This window comes from Equus przewalskii, chromosome X (assembly GCF_037783145.1).
Source record: "Equus przewalskii isolate Varuska chromosome X, EquPr2, whole genome shotgun sequence".
Classification (NCBI taxonomy): Eukaryota; Metazoa; Chordata; class Mammalia; order Perissodactyla; family Equidae; genus Equus; species Equus przewalskii.
The window spans coordinates 119,553,329-119,575,862 of NC_091863.1; the positions used below are offsets into that span (position 1 = coordinate 119,553,329).

The following is a 22,534-nucleotide window of genomic DNA, read 5'->3' on the forward strand; positions in this document are numbered from 1 at the left end:
CGACGCCCCTTTCTTGCGGGAATACGGGGGCACGGATCACGTACGTAAGCACGCAGCACGCCGGAACTCAGCACGCCTGTACGAAGGCACGCAGGCACGCAGCCAGCTCATTACGAAGACACATGCTGACGTCACGAGCACGAGTGCACGCGGTCCCCCGCCTCTAGGAGACGTCGATGGACTCCCCAGGCCCCAAGGGACCAGGCCTCAGCAGGCCCAGTCGGGGCCTGGAGACCAGCGGCTGGGAGCAGGTCAGGAACGGGCAAGAGGGGCTAGGGGGAGAGTGAGGCGGGGGACAACGTGAGCCAGGGGGCGGGGCTGCGGGGAGGCTGAGGGGCAGGACCGGGGCTGGGCGGGGCCGGGGGAGCCTTATGGAAGCCAGACCTGAGGGAAAGAGCCGGGGGAGGAGCCGCTATTGAAAGAGAAGGCGGGGCTGAGGGCGGGGCTTCAGGAGACGAGGCGGAGCTGGGAGAAAGGTGGGGGAGGAGCTGGGAGAAAGGGAGGGAGGAGGAGGAGGGGCTAGGCGCCTGATGCGCGGTGACCTCAGAGGCAGAAGTCAAGGTGCAGTCGCAGCGTCCTTGGCGACCTAACTGACCCTCCGAAGGTACCCTGGGGGACGCGGAGGCCGGGAGAGGGCGGCACCTCTAGGCTGAGTCCTGTGCCCGGAGAGTCAGGGTCTCCTTCTTCCAGGCCACCGCGGGCGTGCCTGGGCGTCCTGAGGGGCAGTCGTGATATGGGCTTTGTTTGCAGGTGAGAAGGAAAGTCCCCCCTCTTTTCTGCTACCCCTCACACCTGACATGTCTCCCAAAAGCCCGCTTCTCTGTCAAAGCTGCATCCTGTCTTGACTCTCAGTTAGTAGCTCAAGGCACTCACTGCCATGCGCTGTGCTCCTCGACATCCCTGCGCCCTTCCTGGGCTTTGCCTGGATGACCCAGTCCTGGGGCTTTGCCTCTCAAAGGCCCGATCAGAATGAAGGCCCCTCTTCCTGCCCCATGGCCACTTCCTGAGTTCCGGCCCCATAGTCTGGGGCCCGTGCTGGTTGTTCCCTGAGCCTCCCCATCGGCCTGGGCGCCGGCTCTTTCTAGTCCAGTGGGAGCTGCACAGGCCACCAGTCCCGTTTCTCAGCAGCACATCTGACCTCATCAATGCCCTCCTGAAAACCCTGCTGGGCCCTCTCCTGTTGAAGCCCAAAAACCTCGGGGCCCTGGGAGGGCCTTCCAGGGGGGGGCCAGCTCTCTCCCCCGTTGTGGCCCAACATGTGGGTCATTGTGCTGGGGAGCCCCTGACCCCTGAGTGCACGCAGTCTGTCAGGACTCCCCGCTTTGGTACGTGGTACCCGTGGGCTCTAATGCCTGCCAAGACAAGAGAGTCCTAGCCTTTCTCTGCCCCACGCCTGGTGGCAGGCACTCCTGTCCCTGGGTTCTGGCGGCACTCTGGCCCTCCCTTCCTCCCTCCCTTCCCTGGGCTCCTGTCTCCCAGGGTTGTACCTGCTCTCCAAGAGTCCAGGGCCCCCTCAGGAGCGCTGAGGTCCTTAAATGCCAGGACTGGCTCTTGACTCGTTTCTGCAAGCTGCGGCCCCAGTGCACAGGAGTTGCTCAGTCAGTGTAGATCAACAGAGCACTGCCTTACCTTCCAGTGAGCTGCAGCTGCTTGCTCCTTGCCGAAGCTCCAGGAAGCATGAATGCTGGCCCTGAGGTGAGGTGAGGAGCAGAGGGCACCTTCATGGGATTCAGGCCTCAGGGCTGCAAGGGGCCTGCTTTCTTCCCCAGACCGTGGTTCCATCCCCATAATGCAGCCCATCTTCCTTTTAGGAAGTGCTTTTAGCATGTCCACCACTGCTCTTTGTGGCGAATGCCCCCAGGACTTGGCCTCCTCTTTAGAGCTCACAGCACCTCCTCAGTCAGGCTCGCTTCCTCTTCCCTCCGGGCAGCACCCTGCAGAACTCTCTGTCCCCGATGGCCTGTCTGAGCCCTTGCTTTTGCAGTTTCTTATCCTTCACCCCTCCAGTGACCTGTGTCCATCCAGCCCCACCTCCCCCCAGCTGTCCGCTGGGAACTTTCCACCACCAGGCCTCTCGGTGCTCAACACTCTGGCTCTCCCGGCCCCCTCTCTGGCCTAGATGTTCTCCTGCCCAGCCCATGCTCTCTGCTCCGTGTGATTTCTCCACATCCCCTCTCCTCCGCTGAGCCTGTCACCCATCTCCTCACTTGCCGAGAAGTGCAGAGTTCACCCCACGTGCTTCTTTGACTCTGAGGTACAGGGAAGGTTCCACTTGGCTCCTGCCACGTGTTTTGCGGCACCACAGATCTGGGACCGGCTTGACCCAAACTCCCGGTTTCCCCCATACACTTCTCGGCAGGTCCGGTTTCCTCCTCTCTGAAACGTCTTTTGCCCGGCTTTCTGTTGAGCTGCTGGTCTCTTTGGTGCAGAGTTGTGGGAGCTGGTTCTGAAGCCTGGGTGCTCATCTCCCCTTCATTGTTTGTGTTTCAGATTCCTCCTCTGGCCCTCGGGGGCTGCTCTCCTCCTCCCTTTGCAGGCCTGCTCTGCACTCAGCGTTCACCTAGACTCTGGAAGTGTAAGTGATCCCAAAGGTCAGGGAATGTCCACTGCCCCTCCAGCTGGAGGCTGCCCTCCACCCGCAGGCCCCACCACCTGGGAGGAGTGGTCCCCGAGGAGGAGGTGCCCTTGCGTCCAGCACTCTGCCCCTGAGAATGGGCTCCTTCTCATCCCTGTGATTCCCTCTGTCACCGCTTGGCTGTAGTTCCGTGTCCTGACCTTGCTGAAGAGGAGGCCCGGCAGCCGTGCAGTAGCAAGAGGACAGCGAGCCTTGTTTCTTTGGCCCCAGTCTCCCTTTTCCTCCCAATCCTCATGTGGCCTGATTCCAACAGGCAGACTCCACTGCCCTCCTTGCTCCCTGTCCCCCAGGTAGCTCCAGTTGGGTGGGTCCCTCTCAGTATGGCCCGGATCACGTGGTCCAACCTGAGAACTGTACTTATTTCTGCCTTTGTGTAGTGATGCTCCAAGTCCACAAGATGAAGCTGCATCACAAGGCACCTGCAGTCACCCACGAGCTACTTTGCCACCACTGCTTAGGTGTGGTGCCTGCACACATAGGGTGGCCTGGTTGAGTTGGTACTTTGGGAGTTTCCGTAAACTTCTGACAACCTCCTCACTTGCATTCATATCACAAGCCAGAATAGCACCGTCAATTGGGGGCGGATCAGTGCTCATTTCCATGTTTCCATCTCCTGAGTCTCAGTAACATCTTCTTTCCTGTCCTCAGTCTCTGAGCAAACAAGCAATGACCCCCGCGCCAGGCCCTCCACAGCTTGAGGGACGGCATCCAAACGTCACACTGTGGCTGAGTGACACTGTGTGGTCCAGCTTATTTGTTTATGAGATTCAGGTGTGGGAGACCTGGAGCAGGTGTTGCCATCCCATAACTATGGTGATGGGGCCTTGAATGGGTGGACTAATGCACTCTGTTGCAGAAGACCCATTCGGCTAACTCCTGAGTATGTGCATGCTCGCTGTGGCGACTTTGGAAAGTACAGAAAGTATATGAAGAATCAAGACAGAGGGCACTCAGGAGACAACTACTCGGAGGTGTGAATGCTCACAATTTGGGCCTATTCCCCCACTTCTTGTTTTTTGCTGAGGCAGGCTAGCCCTGACCTAACATCTATGCTGGTCTTCCTCTTTGCTTGAGGAAGATTAGCCCTGAGCTAACATCTGTGCCAGTCTTCCTCCACTTTATATGTGGGTGGCTGCCATAGCATGGCTGATGAGTGCCCCAGAATCCAAACCTGTGAAGCCAGGCTGCCAAAGCATAGGGTGCTGAACTTAAGCACTATGCCATGGGGCTGACCCTCCCCCCGTTCTTTTTCTGTGTGGTTCCTCTTTACTCAGTTGAGTTCCTGCTGTGTGACCATTCTGTCTTATGTCTTTTTGTTTAACATTAAGTGTTACCTTGCTGTGGAGTGTATTGGATTCTGGGCTCTCTCCGCTCAAGTGCTACTGACAAATGCTCGAGAATGGCCCAGCACACCTTGGACCCAGTGACGTCCTCTGGTCAGAAACTCCAGCACGGAGGTCCTCCTGAAGTGGACGCGGAGACCGAGTTTATTGAGACTCCACTGTCAATGTCGGGTTGGACGCTGTCCCCAACAGCCTCCCACGGTCTGGTAATCCCATTTCCCAGCGTTCAGTCCCCCAGTGCATAGCCAGAGGTCCCTTTGGGAGGGGTTGGGGGGTCATTCCCGTGCCTACTTTCCATGGCACTGCAGTGTCCTTCCCACCTCCCTAGTCCACGGTTCCAGGTCAGAAAACTGGCTCAGGGGCAGAACCTGGGCAAGGGATCATGACTTTGTTGGGGTGGCTGCCCTCAGCCACCTGCCGTGTGTTCTTGCTCTTTCGAGGGTCCATTTTAGGCTGCACCTTGGTGGGTTGCCCATCCATTGTGCCCCCAGGGAGGCCGTGTTGTATTGACCCCCTCCGCCGCTTGAAGGGTCAGGCCTCCTTGCCAGTGGCGTCCATCAGTGTCAGCCCCCGCATGCTGGCGGTTCAGTGCCACCCCAGGACCTCTACTGCCGTTCGTGGGTCAGGCGGTTGTGCAGTTCCTTTCCTCCCTTAGCAGGCCTGGCACATTCTGCCTGTGTTGTGTGGTGACTTCACTCTGGTTGGGGGCCTGGCAGGAAGCCAACCACCTCTTCCTGGTTTTCCTGGGACTCTCCTGGTTTTAGCATTGCAAGTCCCGCAGCAAAATGGGACAGCTGGTCACCCTACGTCCTGGGACGGAAGGCACCCGCGAGGAAAAACGTGCAGTTTTTGCTCCCTTAGGGATGGGGTGGGCCGCTGCCACAGGCTCAGAAGTTTCAGAGGCGTCTGGGGAGTCTAGCTCTTCCAGGGCCCTCGCCTGCATGTGCCTGTCCCTTGTGTCAGGGGTGCGGGTTTTCCCGACGGGACTTCTGATGTTGGCCTGACGGACCTGCCTTGGTGAACGTTCAGCTGTCTTTGAAGTTCAGCCACTCCTATCAAATCCTGGGTTTGCCCTTCATCCGCTGCCTGAGATGGGGCGACTTTGCAAGCTACTGAGGAGACTCTGGGGCTCCCCCTTAGTTTTCACTCGGTTAATCACCCCAGGCTTCTCATTGCCCTGCAGGTCATCAAAGCAAGAGGGTCACCCTTGTCCTTCCCCTTGTCCTTCGAATTGTCCTTCCTGTACGTGCCACACGCCTGGGTCCCCTCGTCTGCCGGGAAATTCCTCTCCATCTGCTGGCCCAGCGAAAAGTTCTGACAGGAACATTCTAGCTGCTGGGCTGTCTGCACACCACCAACCCCCAGGATGGGGTCCTCATTACCAGTGGGGCGGGTGATGAACAATCCCACACCAAGACCCTGTCTTAGCACCTGCTTTTTGGACCACTCCAGAAGCAACCGTCTCAGGTGGAGTACTTCAGGAAGCTTCCCCTGAGAGGGAGTGAGGTGTGCCAAAGGCTGACTGGGGACTAACACCCACGAAGGGAGCAGGGCGAAGCAGGGCTGGACAGGGTGTCCCTTCAGCCTGTGACACCGAGCTGACAGTCTCTCCCAGCGCATCGGGGAGCTGCAGAGCAGGGATCGGCCCTCAAGGACCTGCACTCGGCGGGGTAGTTAGGCCCTCACTGTGCCTGAGGCCTTGCAATCCAGGTGGACCGAACGGGTCAATCAACACCCAGAATTGGTGCCCCAGGAATGGGTGCATACCAAGTAGCACACATAGGGCACCAGGTGCCTTTCCTCGGGCAAAACCGCGCTCCACACTGCGGCCGGCCTGGTGGGAGGTGCTTCGGCCTCTTGTGCGTCAGGAGACTGCTGGGTTTGGAAGGGGGTGTGCTTCCAGGGCGTTTGCCAGCTGAGTGTCTGTTAGCATCACTGTAAGCCCAGGCTGATGGGAGAGGGCAGACCTGGGTAGGGAACAGCACAGGGCAAAGCAGAGTTGTCAGCAGACACCCGTCCTGTAAGAGGCTCCTTGACGGTGCAGGTCCACAGGCGCACTCAGCGCTGCGTCACTCAGGGCTGGTGGGGGCATCTTCCAGGCAGTCCTGTAAACCACCTGATCTGAATCGAGGCCCTATGGGGTCAGGAAAACTTGAAGGGGAAGTAACCAATGACTCGGGGCAAGGGGCCGAGGAAGGCTTCAGAGAAAAGGGCCCTGTGAGCTAGGTCTTGAGGGTGAAAAGGGTCTCCTTGGTTTGGAAATGGGGGAAGGGCCCCCTGAAAGGGCCAGATACATTCAGGGAGCTGGGAGAAGATTCCTGGCTGAGGCAGATTTGTTTGGGGAGCGCCCCCAACCTGCCCCCTTCAGGCTCCTGTCCTCCACAGGGGGAGCATGGCAGAAAAAGCAAGCTTTGTTCTATGTTTACAGATCTGGGATTGATCCCTGGTGCCACCACTGCTGGAGTGTGAGTCTAAGCGAATGACTGTACCTCCCCGAGCCTCAATTTCCTCATCTGAAAGATGGGCACAATATGAAAATCTCCCCCTGAGGAGTCATGCTGTTTTTCCGCCTATCTCCTGGGGTCGTGGATGACACAGGATGGTTCTGTGAGAGTGGCCCGTAAACCATGAAGCACTCTACTGCTAGTGGTGGCCGGAGAGGCATCTCTGTTTTGCTGATTAGGCTTTGATAGGTAAGAGAGAGCGTGGGGGTGCTGGCCTGTGCCTCGAAGACTGCAGATGGGAGATGCACAGACAGGGAAAAGCCTCCAGCTTGGCAAGGAAGAGGAAGAGCAGTGACACTGTTGGCCCCCAGTCCCAAAGGTCCTACTGGATGTGGCCCCAGGTTTGTGGATTGGGGCCTCAGGTGCCGTGCATGGATTTTGACCAAAAATGTACAGTATAGTGGCCCATGGGGCCAGTGGGGAGGCAATGTGGACCCACTCAGACTGACAGGGTTTGAGAAGTGGGGCCTGTATCAGTGCCCCCAGGGATCTGTAAAGCTGGGAGCCTCTTCCCTGATGTGTGTGGACGTCCATGTCAGTCAGCTGCGTCTGGGGATACAGGTCCGTGATCTGCTGTCATCAGTTCCCTCATCCACAGAGCTTTGGCAACCAAAAGTGTTTTCATCAGCTTCGCCTAAAGTCTGTTGGTGGCAAAACCAAAAGTGGATGACAAGAAGCTCTTTGTAGAATCCTGAGTTGTCTTTGTCCCCCTTGGCGTTCGTAGTCATGTGTCACAGCAGAGCTATCAACGCGTTCACTGGAGCCTGCAAGGGTGTTTGTGCTATGCAGTCTGTGCCCTCTGTCAGCTTTCTGAATTCTGAAACTCACGTGGCCCCGAGGCGGCCTTGTGCACATGTGATGCTATCACCAGCAAGAGCTAGCATTCGTTGAGGACTAACGGAGGGCCAGAGTTGCTGGAGGTGTGCCCCTCCTCCAGCCGTCAGCCAGCAGGCATGCCCTTCCTGGGATAGGCAGGACTGAGGCCCTACCCCAGGTCAACCCGGATGGCTGGGTGCCCCAGCTCTACGGGACCAACTGCCCCAGGGTGTGAAATCTCACTTGCTACCAACCCCAGTTTTCCGTGGTGGAAATGGGGTGAATGTGGAGCTAAAATTAGGAAGGCCCTTGGCAAGCGTGTGTGTACGTCAATCGTTCATACCCCTGCAGATCTGCCCACAGTCTTGTTTCAGGAAATCCCGAGGCCTGTGCAGTTTCCCAGGGCAGTCACAGAACGCCTGGGCCCTCGCACACAATTCTGGGGGCTTGCATGATTGAGGAGTCTGATTTTGAGATGTAGGCAACAACACAGGGAGCTTGGCATCGTCAGGCCAGCCCAGTTGCTGCTTTCCTAGCAGGCTCTTCACAATCCCTGAGTGGAAAACGCAGCTGCAGCAGGTGAGCTGAAGGGGTGTCGTGCTGCAGCCTATGTGAGGAACTCTGCTGTGCGGCCCACTCTGTCCCCGAGAAGCCTGTCGGTTCACTGTGGACAGCATGGTAAGGTGCCTGAAAGCAGCTTTCCAAGGAAGGGCCTTCACCATCTTGTTTTCATTCATTGTCCCCACTTTTTTCCTCGAAGGGTTTCTTTCCCCTCACCTGGAGGAGTCTGAGTGGACACCTCACCTTTTCTAGCAAACGTCTTAAGTGACCACAAAGGAGGCAAGGTGGTTAACGAGGCCCGTTGGCCTCAAAGCTGAAGCAGTCAGCACAGGGCCTAGCACATAGCAAGTGCTGGCCACAGGGAAGCTTCATTGTGCTTGTCATGTTGACACGTCCATGCCCCGTGTCCTTCACTGCATCAGTACTGAGCGCAGGGGTAAGTGAGGGAGCTGGGCTGAAGTCCAGTCTTTGTCAGTCTTTGTCACTGACAAGTCGTGTGACCTGAGCGCCCCTCCATTTTCTCCTCCTGTAAAATGAGGGTGGTAGACCCCACACCCAGCAGTGCTGGGACATACGCCTTGTCCTTCAGGCTGTGGCACACAGGTATCCCTGGCTCCATACTTGGCAGCCAATAGTTTTATCCTCGGGATTACTCTGGAGCCTGAATTGCAAAGTGCACGTTCTCCCTGGGAAAACAGTGTTCTCAGCCAGCCCGGGATCTGGAATCTCTCTCACCTGCCCACCTCTGCTTCTGTGCCCCCGTGTCCTTCCACGTGTCCTGGTGGCCTGTGAAGACATATGGTGATCACCGTGACACCACAGTACTGAGCAGCCCAGACCAGTGCCCTGGCCTGGGTCTGTCTGTGGCAGTGTGGCATCCTGGCCAAGAGGCCAGCATTTAAGTTCCAGCTGTGCCGGCTGTGAGATCTTGAGCCAGTGATGACCGTCCTCCAAGCCTCCCTTTGCACATCTGTGCACTGGAGATAAGGACAGCAGTGAGGATTCAGTGAGCTGAAAAAGCTGGAATGAATTCGATGCACAAAGACGTGAGATGGCGAAGAGAAGCAAGAAAGTGGCGTTGGGGCCTTTTGTCTAACTTTGGGCCCCACCCGGGTCTCACTGTGAATGGCATGAGAAGTGGTAGTGCCAGCCCACCTCCAGCCTGCCATCGTATCCCTCTGGGAACTGATTCCTTTAGCAGCTTGTTGATGATGTAGAAGCCACGTGACCCTGGAAATGGAAAGCCAGAATTGCCCTGATCATAGCGCCTTGAACGGGGCACCAGGGAAGTACCCCACGTGCTGCCTGGAGCCTGTCAGGGAGCTGGGTGGGCATCACCTGAGGGAAGGTTGTAGTCCCCCCATGCCACAGGCTGCAGCTTCCTAACTGGGAACACTTCACTGGCCCAGCTGGCATCTCTGAAGCTCACAAGCCATGGCGTGGGGCTCAGGAGAGCTGGAGATGGCTGCTGCCGTGCCCCAGAGGGGCCGAAGCTGGGGCAGACTGGGCAGGCTGGGACCGGGAACTCCAAGGGCTAGAGTCGGTCCAGGCAGGCGGAACCTGCTACCTAGAGCCCCCGTTTCTCGAGTGCCTGCTGGAGCCTAGGAATGGGCCCCTAGGCCGTCTCTGTGGGATTCACCTTTCCATATGAGCCCCAGGAGAGTTTTGCAGTGGGCCAGGGCCACACTGGAGCTAGGATTGAAGTCAGGTCTGTCTGACTGCACAGCCCGTGCTCTTTGGCCCATCATGTGACTGCTCAGTGCAGGATCACTCAGAGAGATGGGGGCTGGCATCCAGCTGGGGGCAAGCAAGCAGTCAGGGGTGTGAGGTGTGGCAGCTAATGGTTTGTGCCTGGATTACAAGGTCAAGGGTAGGACTGGGAGCCTCAAGGCTTTGCTCCTCCCCAGGACTCAAAGGCAACTCTTGGGCTCCAAGAGCCAATGGAGAGAAATCCCAACTTCGATGGCTTTTGAAAACTGCACTTTCACTGTGAACAACACATGCCCTTTAGCAAGAATCACCACTGGTAAGCCTTCCACCACAGTGGGGTTTTATTTATTTATTTATTTTCTGGGAAGGAAGATTGCCCCTGAGCTAACATCTGTTGCCAATTCTCCTCTTTTTTTCTTGTGGAAGATTGTCCCTGAGCTAACATCTGTGCTAATCTTCCTTTATTTTGTATGTGGGATGCTGCCACAGCATGGCTCGATGAGCTGTGTGTAGGTTCACGCCCGGGATCTGAACCTGCGAACCCTGGGTCACCAAAGTGGAGTGCACGAACTGAACCACTCTGCCACCAGGCTCCACTGGAGTCTTTTTCTTGGCTCCTTCGAGACTCTTGGAGAAGTTTCCCATATCGATAGACTGTTTAGTGATGTTATAGAAATATCACATCACACCAATTCTGCAATGGGGGACATCCACTGCTTTCCTGTGTCATAGCAACGGAGGGCTGATTTTCCTCACCAAGCCGGCAAGGTTGCTCTCGTTGCTGCCTTTTTTGGCATAAACTGCTCCCTTCATGAGGGCCTCTCTCTGATGAGGCAGGAGGCATGTGGTCATTCGGGGAAGATTCCTCCTACCCTTCTGTTGTTTCCCTGGAAGTTGTCGTGTTTCAGGCTGTCTGTCTTTAGCCCTTCCTTCTCTGGGTGCATCAATTAGTGCCTGAGGTGTGTTTCATAGCACTCATTTCAGAGGGACCCAAGAGGAACGTCACAAAGCCCTGCAGTGTTTCCCAGGGTTTCCGACTTGTCCTCTGGCTTTGCCTTCAGAAGTGCAGGAGGCAATGGGCGTTGCTCTGGCAATCCAGCTGTGGGCTCCCCTTTGCAAGCAACACCTGCTTGTTAGAGACTGAGAGTGCAGGCAGGTGAGGTCTGGCCTATGGGACCTCGGGACAGGGACAGGCCCTGGGGCTGTGACTGCAGGCCCAAGGGACCAGAAGCCTCTCCCTTCACAGGAAGCCCTCAACCTTGAGAGTCCTCCTTTATTCCCAAACACCTGTCATTGTTTCCCTTCCCTGAGGCTCTTTGTAAAGACAGATCTGGGGGAATAAGCAGGACTCCTTCATAAATGCAAGAGGAGCAGGGAAAACCAGGAGGGAAGGGGGGCCCAAATGGAATGTCCTCATTCAGATGGATGCCACGCAAATGGAAAAGGGAGCCGTCATCGTTCACTCAGCTAGAGAGCGGTACTTACAGAGATCCAATGAGGCATTTCTGTTTTGCTTGTTTTGTTTTAAGCTTATGCTTTACAAAATAATACATTTTTTTTAAGGAAATGAATCGCCTGTGAAGCAGTGCTGGCAAACACTGGTGCCTAGGCGACCCCTGGTGGAGGCTTTTAGAAATTCCCGACTTCCCGGCTCTGAGAGCCTTGAGCTGGCCTGCTCCAAGCCCTGCCTTTGGGACCACTGGAGCTGAGCTGGCTGAAGCAATGAATGGCAGGATGAAAAAGCCTGGGCTTGAAAAGAAAAGAGGAGGAGGGAGAGGAGGAAAGGGAAGGGAAGGCAAAGATCACTTGCAGGATGATGGATGCAAGATGTCCAGAGGCAAAGGGGACTGCGACTGACCTCTTCCATATGAGTCATCTCAGCTTGTAAAGCCCTTGGCACAGTGTGTGACCCAGAGAAGGAGCTCAGCAAATGTCAAGGCTGCCGGGGTGCCCAGCCCCTCCTCTGTGCCCTCATGCTCCATGGGGCTTTACTCCTACTTCAGTGGAATGAGATCCTGGTTGTGATCCAATTCCCTTTCACTCCCCCTCCAGGCCCAAGCCAGGAACGAGGCAGCTCCTGCTGCATCACAAACCTCCGGGCAGCCGGGATCCAGCGCTGTCTATCTGGCCCTGCCCAGGCAGTTGGAGAACAGTGTCACGGCCCTGCCTTGCACATCTTCAGACAGCCACGTCCGGGAACAGGGCCCTCGGTGCCCAGCACTTTTGGTGGCAGTCACAGCCCACATCAGGTTCCTTCTCAGAACCAGTTCACATGCCCACAGAGGCCAGGGCCCTGCCTGCTTCTCCATGCAGGGCAAGAGAGCCCTCACTGGCAGCAGACTGAGTACAACCTGGACCGCTCTGCCTTCTCATCCAGGTAATTCTGCTCATGCTTCTCATCCCAGTGATTTTGCAAAACCCAGAAGAGGGTGCCCCCCCTGGGGATACAGCAGTGAACGGAAGGGGCAGAGCCTGCTCTCAAGGAGTGCCCGTCTGAGGATGCCAGATCTGGAATGGGAGACAAGCCTTCAATTCTTCCTCGAATCCTCATCCTTTTGCTGTGGCAGGGAATTGCAGAATATTTCCCAATAGACGGATGTGTTCTGCCCCACCCCTGGAGTTAGGGTCAAACGTGGGAGTACAATAGAAGTCCAAGGGCAGGGGGACTTGTGCTCCCTTGCTGGACTGTACCCTGAAAACTTCTCAGCGTCCTAGAACTCCCCTCACACTAGATCAGCATGACTCAGCTGCGGAAGTGTCTGGGGCAGCCCCCTGAGTTTGAATGGCACTAAAGTGGCGTGGGAGAGAGAGCTACCCTCCAAAGGATGTCACAGTGGAAAGTGGCTTGGACTGTGTACCAGGACACACCTGATGTCCTGAGGAGGAAGACACCTCATTGGAAGTCAGCACGAAGGGGTGCTGTCTCTTAGGGCCAGATGGGATTGTACGTTGCAGTGGATGCTGGCAGGGACAGTTGCCAATGACAAGGATCAGATGCTCGCTTGTGCTTTCTCTCTCTCTCCAGATGCCATGGAACTGAGTAAGCCTCACAGAATGTAGGTGGTAGCCAGGGGCCAAGGAGGAGAAAATCTTGAATTGCTTGATAATGATCATTTGTACTTAGAAAGAAAGCCCTGAAGTAACTGGGAAAGTGTGGGATGGACTAGATTAGTTTTTCTGTCATCCGGTGGCATTGAGGCTCAAGACAGGGTGCATCTGTGGTAGGTAGAATTCTATATAGCCTCCACATTTCCTACCCGCCCCCCAATGTACATGTCCTTGTAGAATCCCCTCTCCGCCCTTGGACTTGAGTGGGCAGAATGGACTACCTGCTTGTAAACAATAGGATATGGCAAAGGTGAAGGGATTTTGCAGGTGTAATTAAGGCCCCTAATCAGTTGACTTTGAGTTAATCAAAAGGGAGATGATCCTGGGTGGGTCTGAGCTAATCAGGCAAACCTTTCAAAGGAGGGCCAGGTCTTCCCTGAAGTTACAGAGCTTCCCCTGCTGGCCTTGAAGAAGTAAACTACCATGTTGTGAGAAGGCCATCTGGCAAGGAACTGTGAGCAGTCTCTGGGAGCTAGATCGGCCCTTGACTGATGGCCATCTAGAAGATGGGGACCTCAGTCCCACACCCACAAGGAACTGAATTCTGCCAACAGCCTGAATAAGCTTGGAAGAGAACCCAGAGCCTCAGGTGAGAAACCAGGAGGTAATAGGTGGGTGTTGTATACAAGCTGCTAAGATTGTGGTAATTTGTTCCACTGCGCTTATTGTTCCCTCTCCCTCATTCATCAATCACTCAGGCACCTGGCTCCCAGGCCTCCTTGGCTCCCTGAGTCCTGCCATCATCCTGGGTGATTTCATTTCTACCTGGGCTGCCCATGCCACTCCAAGCCCCTTGACTTCTTCCTAACCTCCAGCAATCTCTCTTTCTCTCAGCCTCAGCCCCCCACCTTCAAGGCTGCATCCTAGCCCTTCTGATTATCAGGATCTGCTCCACCTCAAACGTCTTAAACCTCAGGGTCCCACTCTCTGACTAACGAGCTCTCTCAAAGCCTCACTCTTCACCACTCTCACCCAACCTGCTTCCTCGCTGGCTCTCTCCACTTGCTGTCACTCTTGTCCTGCTGCTGCTACTGCTGCTACAGCCCAGCAGAAAAAACCGAACCCAAAACGGAACGGAACTGTGGTAACTGGTGCATAATTTTCTCTCTCAGCTGACCTTCTGCATAACCCAGCAATCTCATGACGTTTTGAAATGTTCTTAAGTTGTATTAGTTTGCGAGAGCTACTGTGACTAAGTACCACCAACTAGGTGGCTCAGAGCAACAAAAACGTATTGTCTTACACTTCTGGAGGCTGGAAGTCTGAAATCAAGGTGTTGGCAGAGCTGTGCTCCCTCTGAAACTGGTAGGGGAAGGGTCCTTCCTTGCCTCTTCCAGCTTCTGATGTTTTACTGGCAATTTTTGCCATACCTTGGCTTGCGCATGCCGCCCTGCAATCTCCAGCTTCACGTGGACATCTTCCTTCTGTGTGTGCCTGTGCCTGCATCCAAATTTTCCCTTTTTATAAGCACATCAGTCCTATTACATTAGGTCCCACTTTGATGACCTCATTTTAACTTGCTTACCTCTGTAAAGAGCCTATTTCCAAATAAGTTCACATGCTTAGGTATTGGAGGTTAGGTCTCCAACAAATCTTTTTTTTTTTTTTTTTCTGAGAGGGGCCACAGTTCAACCCCTAACAGAAGGCAAAGCACAAAAGGCATATAATACAAAGCAAAAGTCCTTTGCCTTACCCCTCAGCACCCCATTCTCATTTTAAATGTTTCTAGTTTCATCTTCTGGTAGTCTGCCTCTATCTTTGTAAATATTATGCTGATATCTACATCAACTCTTTTGTGTCGTTGCCAACTGTAGACGTTATCTGCTGACTTCCTGCTATGATAGATGAGATTCGATTTCACTGATCCTTTGCTCTTTTCATGTCTATGTTTTTAACTTTTAATTATGGTAATTGATCAAACATATACAAAAATACAGAAAATTGTATAATAAGCCTCACATGCTCATGCCCAAATTTCATCAGTTATCAACTCATGACCAATTTTCTTTCATCTCTCCCTACCATTTTCCCCTCTCCTATTAATAGGTAGATAGATCACTATTTTTCAGGTTTTCTATTAAGGCACACTTTCGTGCCTTTAAATAATATCCCTATACCTCTATTTCTCTTTCCATCAACTAGGGACACAAGTATTGACTTTCTACTTCGTACTGGTGATACTAATATACCTGCATTTCCCTCCACTTGTCTTCTTCCCTTCCTCCTCCCGACTGTCTGTTGAGGGTTGTTGCAGGTCGGTTTCCCGGGGAAGCAGGCTCTAGGATGGCGATCCATGTGCGGGAGTTTCTTAGGGAGTGCTCTTAGGACCAGCACCTGAGGAAGGGGCGGGGCAGGAAGGAATCAGGGTTGGGCAGATGGAGAAGGTGTGCTGTGATGCAGTCTCAAAAAGCTCCAGCCAACCCCACAGGGAGCACTGAAGCTGGGATCGCCTTTCCGAGATGTCCCACGTTGGGGCAAGAGGCTGGACCTTTATACCGCCAAGTTGAATCATTGGCTGTGGGCTTGCTGAGTATTGGTGTGACGTTGGTGAAGCTGACTGTCTTTATCCAAGGCAGTTCCTGAGGAGAGCTGACAGCACTCAAGCCAGCTAGGGAAATAGGAATTTGCATCTTGAAGGGAGTTCTGAACAGCGTGCCATAGCACCATCATAGCCGTATTTGTAGTTTCCCATTGTCCACTGTTCTTTAACCATAATTAAGTCTCCTGGGCTTTCTTACCGATTGGTTCTCAAAGTTGAAAGGCAACCCACTGAGTTTGCAGTGTTATGACTATGGTCATATTATTCATTACAGTACAATCTATCTACCATTTCCATTTCTATAGTTGCACGCCAAGACTCCCATGATGCTTAAATGAGAATGTTCAAATGGAGTCTCCTTTCTGATACACTTTACTTTTTGTCCCAAATGTTACCATGTTCTAGTTTGCTTTCTATTAAACTTTGACTTTCTTCTATAGTCTTTGTTTTTCCTGGAGTTTCTGATTGCATTTTTTTGTAGAAGGGAGAAGCAACATAAGGCTTCTCACAGCCATAGACCTAATATCATTTAGGCAAGTCCAGGTGGGGTCCTGGATGGCAGCTGGTCACCAGAAAGACCAAGCCAGGACTAGAAGCTTGGAATTTTCATCCCCACCCCCCATTCTCCAGAGAGGGCAGAGGGGCTGTAAGTGGAGTTAATAACAATCATGCCAGCGTGTGGAAGCCTCCATAAAATTCCAGTAGTATGGGGGTTTGGAGAGCTTCCAGGTTGAGCACATCCACATACCTGGAGGGTGGTATACCCCAGTGGCACTGGGACAGAATCTCCTGTGCTCAGGATTCTCCAAAACCTCGCCCTGTGTATCTCTTCACCTGCCTGTTCGTCTGTGTCCATCATCCTGCCCTTTAATAAAGTGGTAAATGTAAGTAAGTGTTTCCCTGAGTTCTGTGAGCCTTCCTAGCAAATACTCAAATCCAAGGCAGGAGCGTCATGGGAACCTCCAATTTGTAGCCCACTCGGACAGAGGCTGTGGGTAACCTGGAGACCTCCTACTTGTGATTGGCCTCTGAAGTGGGAGGCAGTCTCGCGGGACTGAGCCCTTAACCTGTGGGATCCGATGCTGTGTCCAGGTCGACAGTGTCCAGATGCAGTTAAATTGTTGGACACTCAGCTGGGGTCACAGAATTGCTGGGATGGGAAAAAGCCCACACATCTGGTGTCAGAAATGTTGTGAGTGTGGTAGCAGTGTGAGAGTAAAGGAGGAACACACAGGAGGAAGAGTGAGTTTTTTACTCACTCATATTGCATCTTTCCTGCCCCAGCCGGAGAATCATCCGCACATCTAAGGAGCCCTGGTTCCTTTTCTTCATGAATGGTTTGAGAATCCAAGTGCTGGGTGCTAGGTGTGTTCACTGCTCCTGGGTGTTGTCATAGGCCCTCCCTGCTGACAGAGCAAGGAAGCATGTACAGTTGTACTCACCCCTGTATACAGTTACTTACAACTGTTTCTATGTGTAAGCATCTGTGTCTATACGAAGCTAAACCTGAGTTCATGTGGATGACTCCAACTCTAATCTAGTACGCCATGGGTCATTCTAGCCTCCTGCCCTTATTTAGGAGTAAATGCCCCTTTAAACACTGAGGAACGGGGCTCCCACTCTCCGCCATCCATTTACATATTTGTTCTATTTAGGTGGACCTGTATAGCAGTATCAGAATTGTAAATGTGTGCCCTCTTGGGAAACAGCTCCATGAGCTAGAACCCAGTGGTTATGTAGTTCCCCATGCCTGTAGTCTTACAGACTCGCTCCCTTCCAAAGTGACTTAGGCCAGCACCTCCCTCGACCCCTCCAGTGAGGTCTTCCCTACATTGTCAGACGGATTCCTCAGACAGGCTGCATTCCTTCCTGGGATTCCACTGAACTCCTACATGACTTTGATAAATTTGCATACTTGAAGGGTCACTCTTATGCTGTAAAGTAAAATGGGTTTGACAAAATACCCACAATTACAGTAACATGCAGAGTGGCTTCACTGCCCTAAAACATCCCCTGCCTCCACCTGTCCAGTCCTTCTTCCCTTCCCCCAACCCCCTGGCAATCACTCATCTTTTTTACTATTTCTGTAATCTTGCCTTTTCCAGAATGTCATATAAATGGAATCATGCACTATGTAGCCTTTCTGAAGGATTTTTAGTAAGTTTCGTCTTCTCTCTTTTTTCTTGGCGAGTCTAGCCAAACGTTTGTCACTTTTCTTGATCTTTGCAAAGAAGAAACTTGGTTGCATCCTTTTTCTCTGTTGTTTTTCTGTTCTCTATTTCATTTATTTCCACTCCAACTCTTGTTTCCTTTCCTTTGTGCTTGCTTTGGGTTTGCTTTGCTCTTTTGCTAGTTTGCAAATGTGGAAGGTTAGGTTATTGATTGGAGATCCTTCTTCTCTTTGAATGTAGGTCTTTACAGCCCTAAATTTCTGAGTGCTGCTTTTGCTGCATCCCATAAGGTTTGTCATGTTCGGTATGTGTTTTTGTTTCTGTTCATTCCATAGCATTTTCTAGTTTCCCTTTGATTTCTTGTGTGATGCACTGGTTATTCTTATGGAATGAACTGTGTCCCCCCAAATCCATGTGCTGAATTCCTAAGCCCGGTACTGCAGAAGGTGACTGTTGCTGGAGTTCGGGCCTTTAAAGTTGTAATTACGGTAAAATGAAGCCCTTAGGATGAGCTCTAATCCAGTATGACTGATGTCCTTATAAGGAGAGCAGATTGGGACATATAAAAGGGGGCAGCTAGGGCAGGGCATGCATGCACAGAGGGGTGACCATGTGAGAACACAGTGAGGGGACAGCCACCTGCAGACCAAGGAGAGAAGCCACGAAGAACCCAAGCCTGCCGGGCCCTCGGTCTCGGACTCCCAGCCCCCAGAAGTGTGAGAGAATGAATGTCTGTTGTTGAAGCCACTCAGTGTGTGGTGTTTTGTTGTGGCAGCCCTCGCAGGCTAATACACTTCTTTAGGGATGCACTGCTCGGTTTCCATCTATTTGCAGATTTCCCACATTTCCTTCCATTATTGATGTCTAATTTCATTCCATTTTGGCCAGAGAACATGCTTTGTATGATTTCACTCCTTTCGAATCCTCTTAATTTATGGAGGGATGTTTTGTGGTCTAGCATGTGCACTATCCTGGGGAAAATCCTAGGTGCACTTGAGAAGCATGTTCGTTCTGCTGTTGGGGAGAGTTCTCTATAGATGTCATTAGATCTAATTGTTGTATACTGGTGTTCAAGTCTCCGATTCCCTTATTGCGCTTCCGTCTAGTTGTTCTATCCATTGTTTAAAGCAGGGCGTGTTAGTCTGCTAGGGCTGCCGTGATGAAATACCGCAGACTGCATGGCTCACACAACAGAAATGTATTGTCTCACAGTTCTGGAGGCTGGAAGTCCAAGATCACCGTGTCAGAAAATTCGGTTTCTGGTGAGGGAAGGCCTCTCCTCCTGGCTTCCAGATGGCCACCTTCTTGTTCTGTCTCTCACATGGCCTCTTTTCTGAGCGTGGGTGGAGAGAGAGAGATCTCTGGTGTCTCTTCCTCTTCTTATAAGGACACCGGTAATGTCAGATCAGGGTCCCACCCTTATGACCTCATTTAACCTTTGCTACCTCCCTAAGGGCCCTATCTCCAGATACTGTCACATCAGGGGTTAGGGCCGCAACATGTGAATTGGGAAGAGGACACCCAATTCAGTCCATCACATGGGATTTGGAAGTCTCCAACTTTTATTGTAGAACTGTCGGTTTCTTCCTCCAGTTATGTCTGGTTTTGGATCATTCATTTTGGGGCTCTGTTGTTCAGGTGCTCAAGAGATCCCCCTGACCTCCACCAGCTATTGGATTCTGACCAACAGGGGTACAGATGTGACGAGCCCTCACCAGGGGAGACGTGGGGCTCCTCTGGCTGGAGGTGGTTGTATCAATCCTTGCACCTCAGCTCAACTCTCCCGCCTCCTCCCATGCCCTCCGTAGCAGTGTTTGTGACTGGCCCAACTGTCACCGTATCCCGGTGAAGGCCAAGGAGTCCTGGCCAGTTCTCCCCCTCCCCCTCTGCACTCGGGAGGCAGCGCGTTGTCAGTTGTTGGTGCATCCTCTCCTTCAGTGCCCTTTCAACCTCTGTGCAGCGATTCTGCTGCTCACTGTCCTCATGGAGCAGGCAGGTGTCGACTTCAGAAGCAAACTCACCTGTTATTTTATCTCAAACAGAGTTTATTCGGAAATAGCCAAAAGAATTGCAATTCAGGAAGGGCATGCCATGGGGAACCATAGGCATGTCGGGAAAACCAAGGAGGGGAGCTGCTTTTATAGAGAGAAAGGAGGGGAGGGTTTCGCAAAGGAAAGTCAACTGGGGGAACTTAATAGTTCAGGGCAGCAATGGCTTCTCATTGGCTGAGCTGCGGCATTTCTCATTGGCTGGGCTGTTGCTGGGTGGGGAGAGAAATCTTCCTTCAGTAGTAAAGTAGCTTTACTTCCTGTCCGAGATGCAAGCCAGATATCTCTTCTTGTTTGGTGTAATTGAGGATGTACGATAGGGTGTGAGAGCTCCCCATTCAGGTGTTCCTGACTCCACTTTAGTTAAGGTTCCTTTTATTAATTTCAGCACAGGCTTAGGAGTGTCACCCCTAGCTGGGACCCAGTGCATTTCCAGAACGTCCCCATCGAACAGTGACAGCTTAGTCAGTCAATTCTGTGTAGACGATGTGCTGGGAGCTCAGAGGCCACGCTGCATCCTGTATGAGAACAGCCAGCCACTGAGGGAAGCGTGGCAGCAGCTGATGGAAGGGTCTAGCACCCTGGGCTGACGATCAGGGCAGCATGCTGATGTGTCTCAGTGGCTGCTGAGGGGATCCCTGAACCATCATCACCCACAGCAAAGTGAGCATTTGTTGTGCAGGTCCCAGGTCATCAAGGAGTGAGGACGTGGTGTACAGATGCTCCTCTTTTTGACAGCAAGGAGGTGTGTCAAGGTCTCAGAAGCGTGCCTGTGAAAAAGGTAAAACTGACAAGTTTCAGCTGTCACAGGCTTAAGTGTCAGCTATCCTAGTGAGTATTCACTGCTGCCCTACCCAGGAAGGCCAGTGAGGTGACGTGGTATTTGCCTGTCTACTGAGGATCCGAGAGGCTGACAATACCAGCTTCAATTGGCTGGACAGAAGCCTCCCCTTCAGGGTGGAATAGGGGGCCGCTGTCGACAGACGTGCTACTTAAAGATTCCAAAACAAACTTCTTGCTCTGGCCCAGGGCCCAGCAGGGCTTCAGCCCAGGCTCCCACATCTGTCGTGGGGGAAAATTCTTCCCGTTTGTATCGCCCTGGTGCCTTCTGCCTCACTTGTGCTCCTCACACTCACTGAGGCAGGAAGGGAGGGTACTAATATGTGAACAGGTGGTCAGGAGGAAGGATGAGAACGTAGGCAGTCTCAACTTGCATAAGCCTCAGTCAGCAAGAACACACGACGCCGAGCCTTGAGTCTCCCGCTGCACTTGGGAGGGTGAGAGGACAAATCCCCTGGGGCCTTTCCTCCCTAGTAGTCTGGCGAGACTATTTCCCTGGCCCTGTCTGTACATGATGGCACGAGGTGCTCTCGGGGGATGCAAGAACACGGGAGTGGCCTGGTTCTAAACGCCCCTGTCAGACGGGAGGAGAGAGGCCTAGGAGGTGGGCACGTGGCTGCGCTGCACCCCTTCACCGGGGCTCCTGGGAGGCTAGCAGTGAGATTCACCTGGGGCCCGGCTGAGCCCTGTGACTCCTGTCCCTGCAATGGCCTGGTCCCCAGCTCTCCTTGCAGGATCCCAGCACCAGCACGGATGTTAGAGGTGCTTGAGCAGTTGGGGTGCTCCCGAAGAGCAGCTCGGACTTCGCCAGGACCACTCTGTGGGAAGAGGCTCCCCCGCTGGGGGGTTTGCACGGGGTCCAGGGGCGAGCACACTGGCCCAGACCTCCAAGGCCCCATCTGGGAGATCTGTCACTGGCAATGTGGGCCCCCTCCTCTGCCCATGGCTGAGGTTCTCCTGCAGTCTAAAGGTGGTAAACTGGGGCCTGTCTCTGCACCTTGTCTCCAGGCCAGAGACTCTGCTTGGTTGTGGACGTGGACGAGACCCTTGTAAAGGTTCACACCAACCCCACAACAGTTGTCCTCCACAGAGAGCTCACTCACCCGAACACTGGCGAGTGTCAGTCACCACAAGCTAGGCCCAGTGTGCTCCAAATGCTTGACGTTGTTGTACTGTCAACTCGTTTTTTAAATTTAGCTGAGGAACTGAGAATTTAAGAGTTGAAGAATTTAAGAGAAGAATCTAAGCATTTAGGAAATTTAGCTAAGAACAAAGAAACTAATGTTTCCTTGCCACCTGCCATTTAGCTGTTTCCTAAGAGCTGAGGGGTCTTTCAAATGTTCACGTGCTGTCAGCCTGTGCCTTAAAGAGCCCCAATACTTCCCTGAAATAAAGTCCCTATTAGTGCCATTGATTCTACCACCCCGGACACCTGAACTTGTCACATTTTTGCCTGAACTGTCATCGTGTTTACCCGGACATTTCAACTCGTGTTTCTATGGAAGGGGAGCATGAATGCTTTTCCCTTGATCCTGCCTGGAAACTGAGGCCTCGTGACCTGGATCTGGTGGAAGGATGAGGAGCTAGGTTGAGAGATGAGGACATGCGAGTGGCGTTCTAGGACAGGGGCTCTGCACAGTGGCACCGTGGGCATCGGGGGCTGGCTCATGCTTTGCATGGGGGCTGTCCTGGGCACTGGAGCCCATTTACCAGCATCCCTGGGTTCTGCCCTCCAGATGTCAGTAGCATTCCCTCCCCACCTCCCTAGTCGGGACAACCAAAACTATGTCCAGACCTTGACACATGTCCCCAGGAGGGGGATCACCCTAGGTGAGTAGCACTCTCCTTGGGGACTTATGTGGGAATTTCTATGGCTTTACTGGGGAACCAGTTTTCAGCTCTCCTAAGAAAGCTCTCTCACAAATCGCTGCTCCCTCCACTGCTCTATAACCACGTGACCACCAATATCCATCTTTGGGGCAGTGACTCAGAGCACCCGGGTGGTCCCTATGGCATGGGTGTCCCCTGTTTCATATGACGACCATCACAATGACTGTGGACATAATTGTCCCCATCCCTAACGGGCACACAGGCAGAAGGAGGTGTGCACATTTCCAGAAGATGCACTACAGGACAGATAATGACAGTGTTTCTTTTTCCTGGGGTTGGTCATTCAGTGGGTTAAAGCCTCTGACACTTCCACCCTCCCTCCGGTCATGGTTTGGCCGTAGACAACTTCACCCAAGAAGGGACTGAGAA

The 22,534-nt window shown here is 53.2% G+C and overlaps 1 protein-coding gene and 1 long non-coding RNA gene across 6 annotated transcripts; one reads left to right on the forward strand and one right to left on the reverse strand.

Moving 5' to 3' along the window:
• The first annotated feature begins 90 nt into the window (after positions 1 to 90).
• On the forward strand, positions 91 to 15,655 carry LOC103544406 (uncharacterized). 5 transcript variants are annotated; one of them, XR_011535911.1, is made up of 5 exons: positions 513 to 604; positions 691 to 750; positions 2,491 to 2,575; positions 3,964 to 4,184; positions 11,622 to 15,655. XR_011535911.1 is itself a non-coding variant. In XM_070604265.1 (4 exons), exons 1-4 carry the CDS (start codon positions 177 to 179, stop codon positions 12,159 to 12,161), a joined length of 921 nt encoding a protein of 306 aa, XP_070460366.1. In that variant the 5' UTR covers positions 91 to 176; the 3' UTR covers positions 12,162 to 15,655. The 5 variants fall into 5 exon arrangements, 1 of the variants encoding a protein (XP_070460366.1); XR_011535912.1 differs by lacking the exons at positions 513 to 604; positions 691 to 750; positions 11,622 to 15,655 and adding exons at positions 91 to 251; positions 6,407 to 7,158; XM_070604265.1 differs by lacking the exons at positions 513 to 604; positions 691 to 750 and adding an exon at positions 91 to 251.
• A 3,756-nt stretch (positions 15,656 to 19,411) lies between these two features.
• Positions 19,412 to 21,516, reverse strand: LOC139080995 (uncharacterized). Its single transcript, XR_011535914.1, has 2 exons — positions 21,379 to 21,516; positions 19,412 to 20,205 (listed from the first exon to the last, which is right to left on the reverse strand). It is a non-coding gene; the product is annotated as an uncharacterized lncRNA (long non-coding RNA).
• Positions 21,517 to 22,534: the final 1,018 nt, after the last annotated feature.

Bases quoted from the DNA above. Each gene is read 5' to 3' on its own strand.
- LOC103544406 (XM_070604265.1), top strand. From the start codon at position 177: ATGGACTCCCCAGGCCCCAAGGGACCAGGCCTCAGCAGGCCCAGTCGG. The intron at 252-2,490 runs GTCAGGAACGGG...TTTGTGTTTCAG, and splicing joins AGACCAGCGGCTGGGAGCAG to ATTCCTCCTCTGGCCCTCGG. The intron at 2,576-3,963 runs GTAAGTGATCCC...TTTAACATTAAG, and splicing joins TTCACCTAGACTCTGGAAGT to TGTTACCTTGCTGTGGAGTG.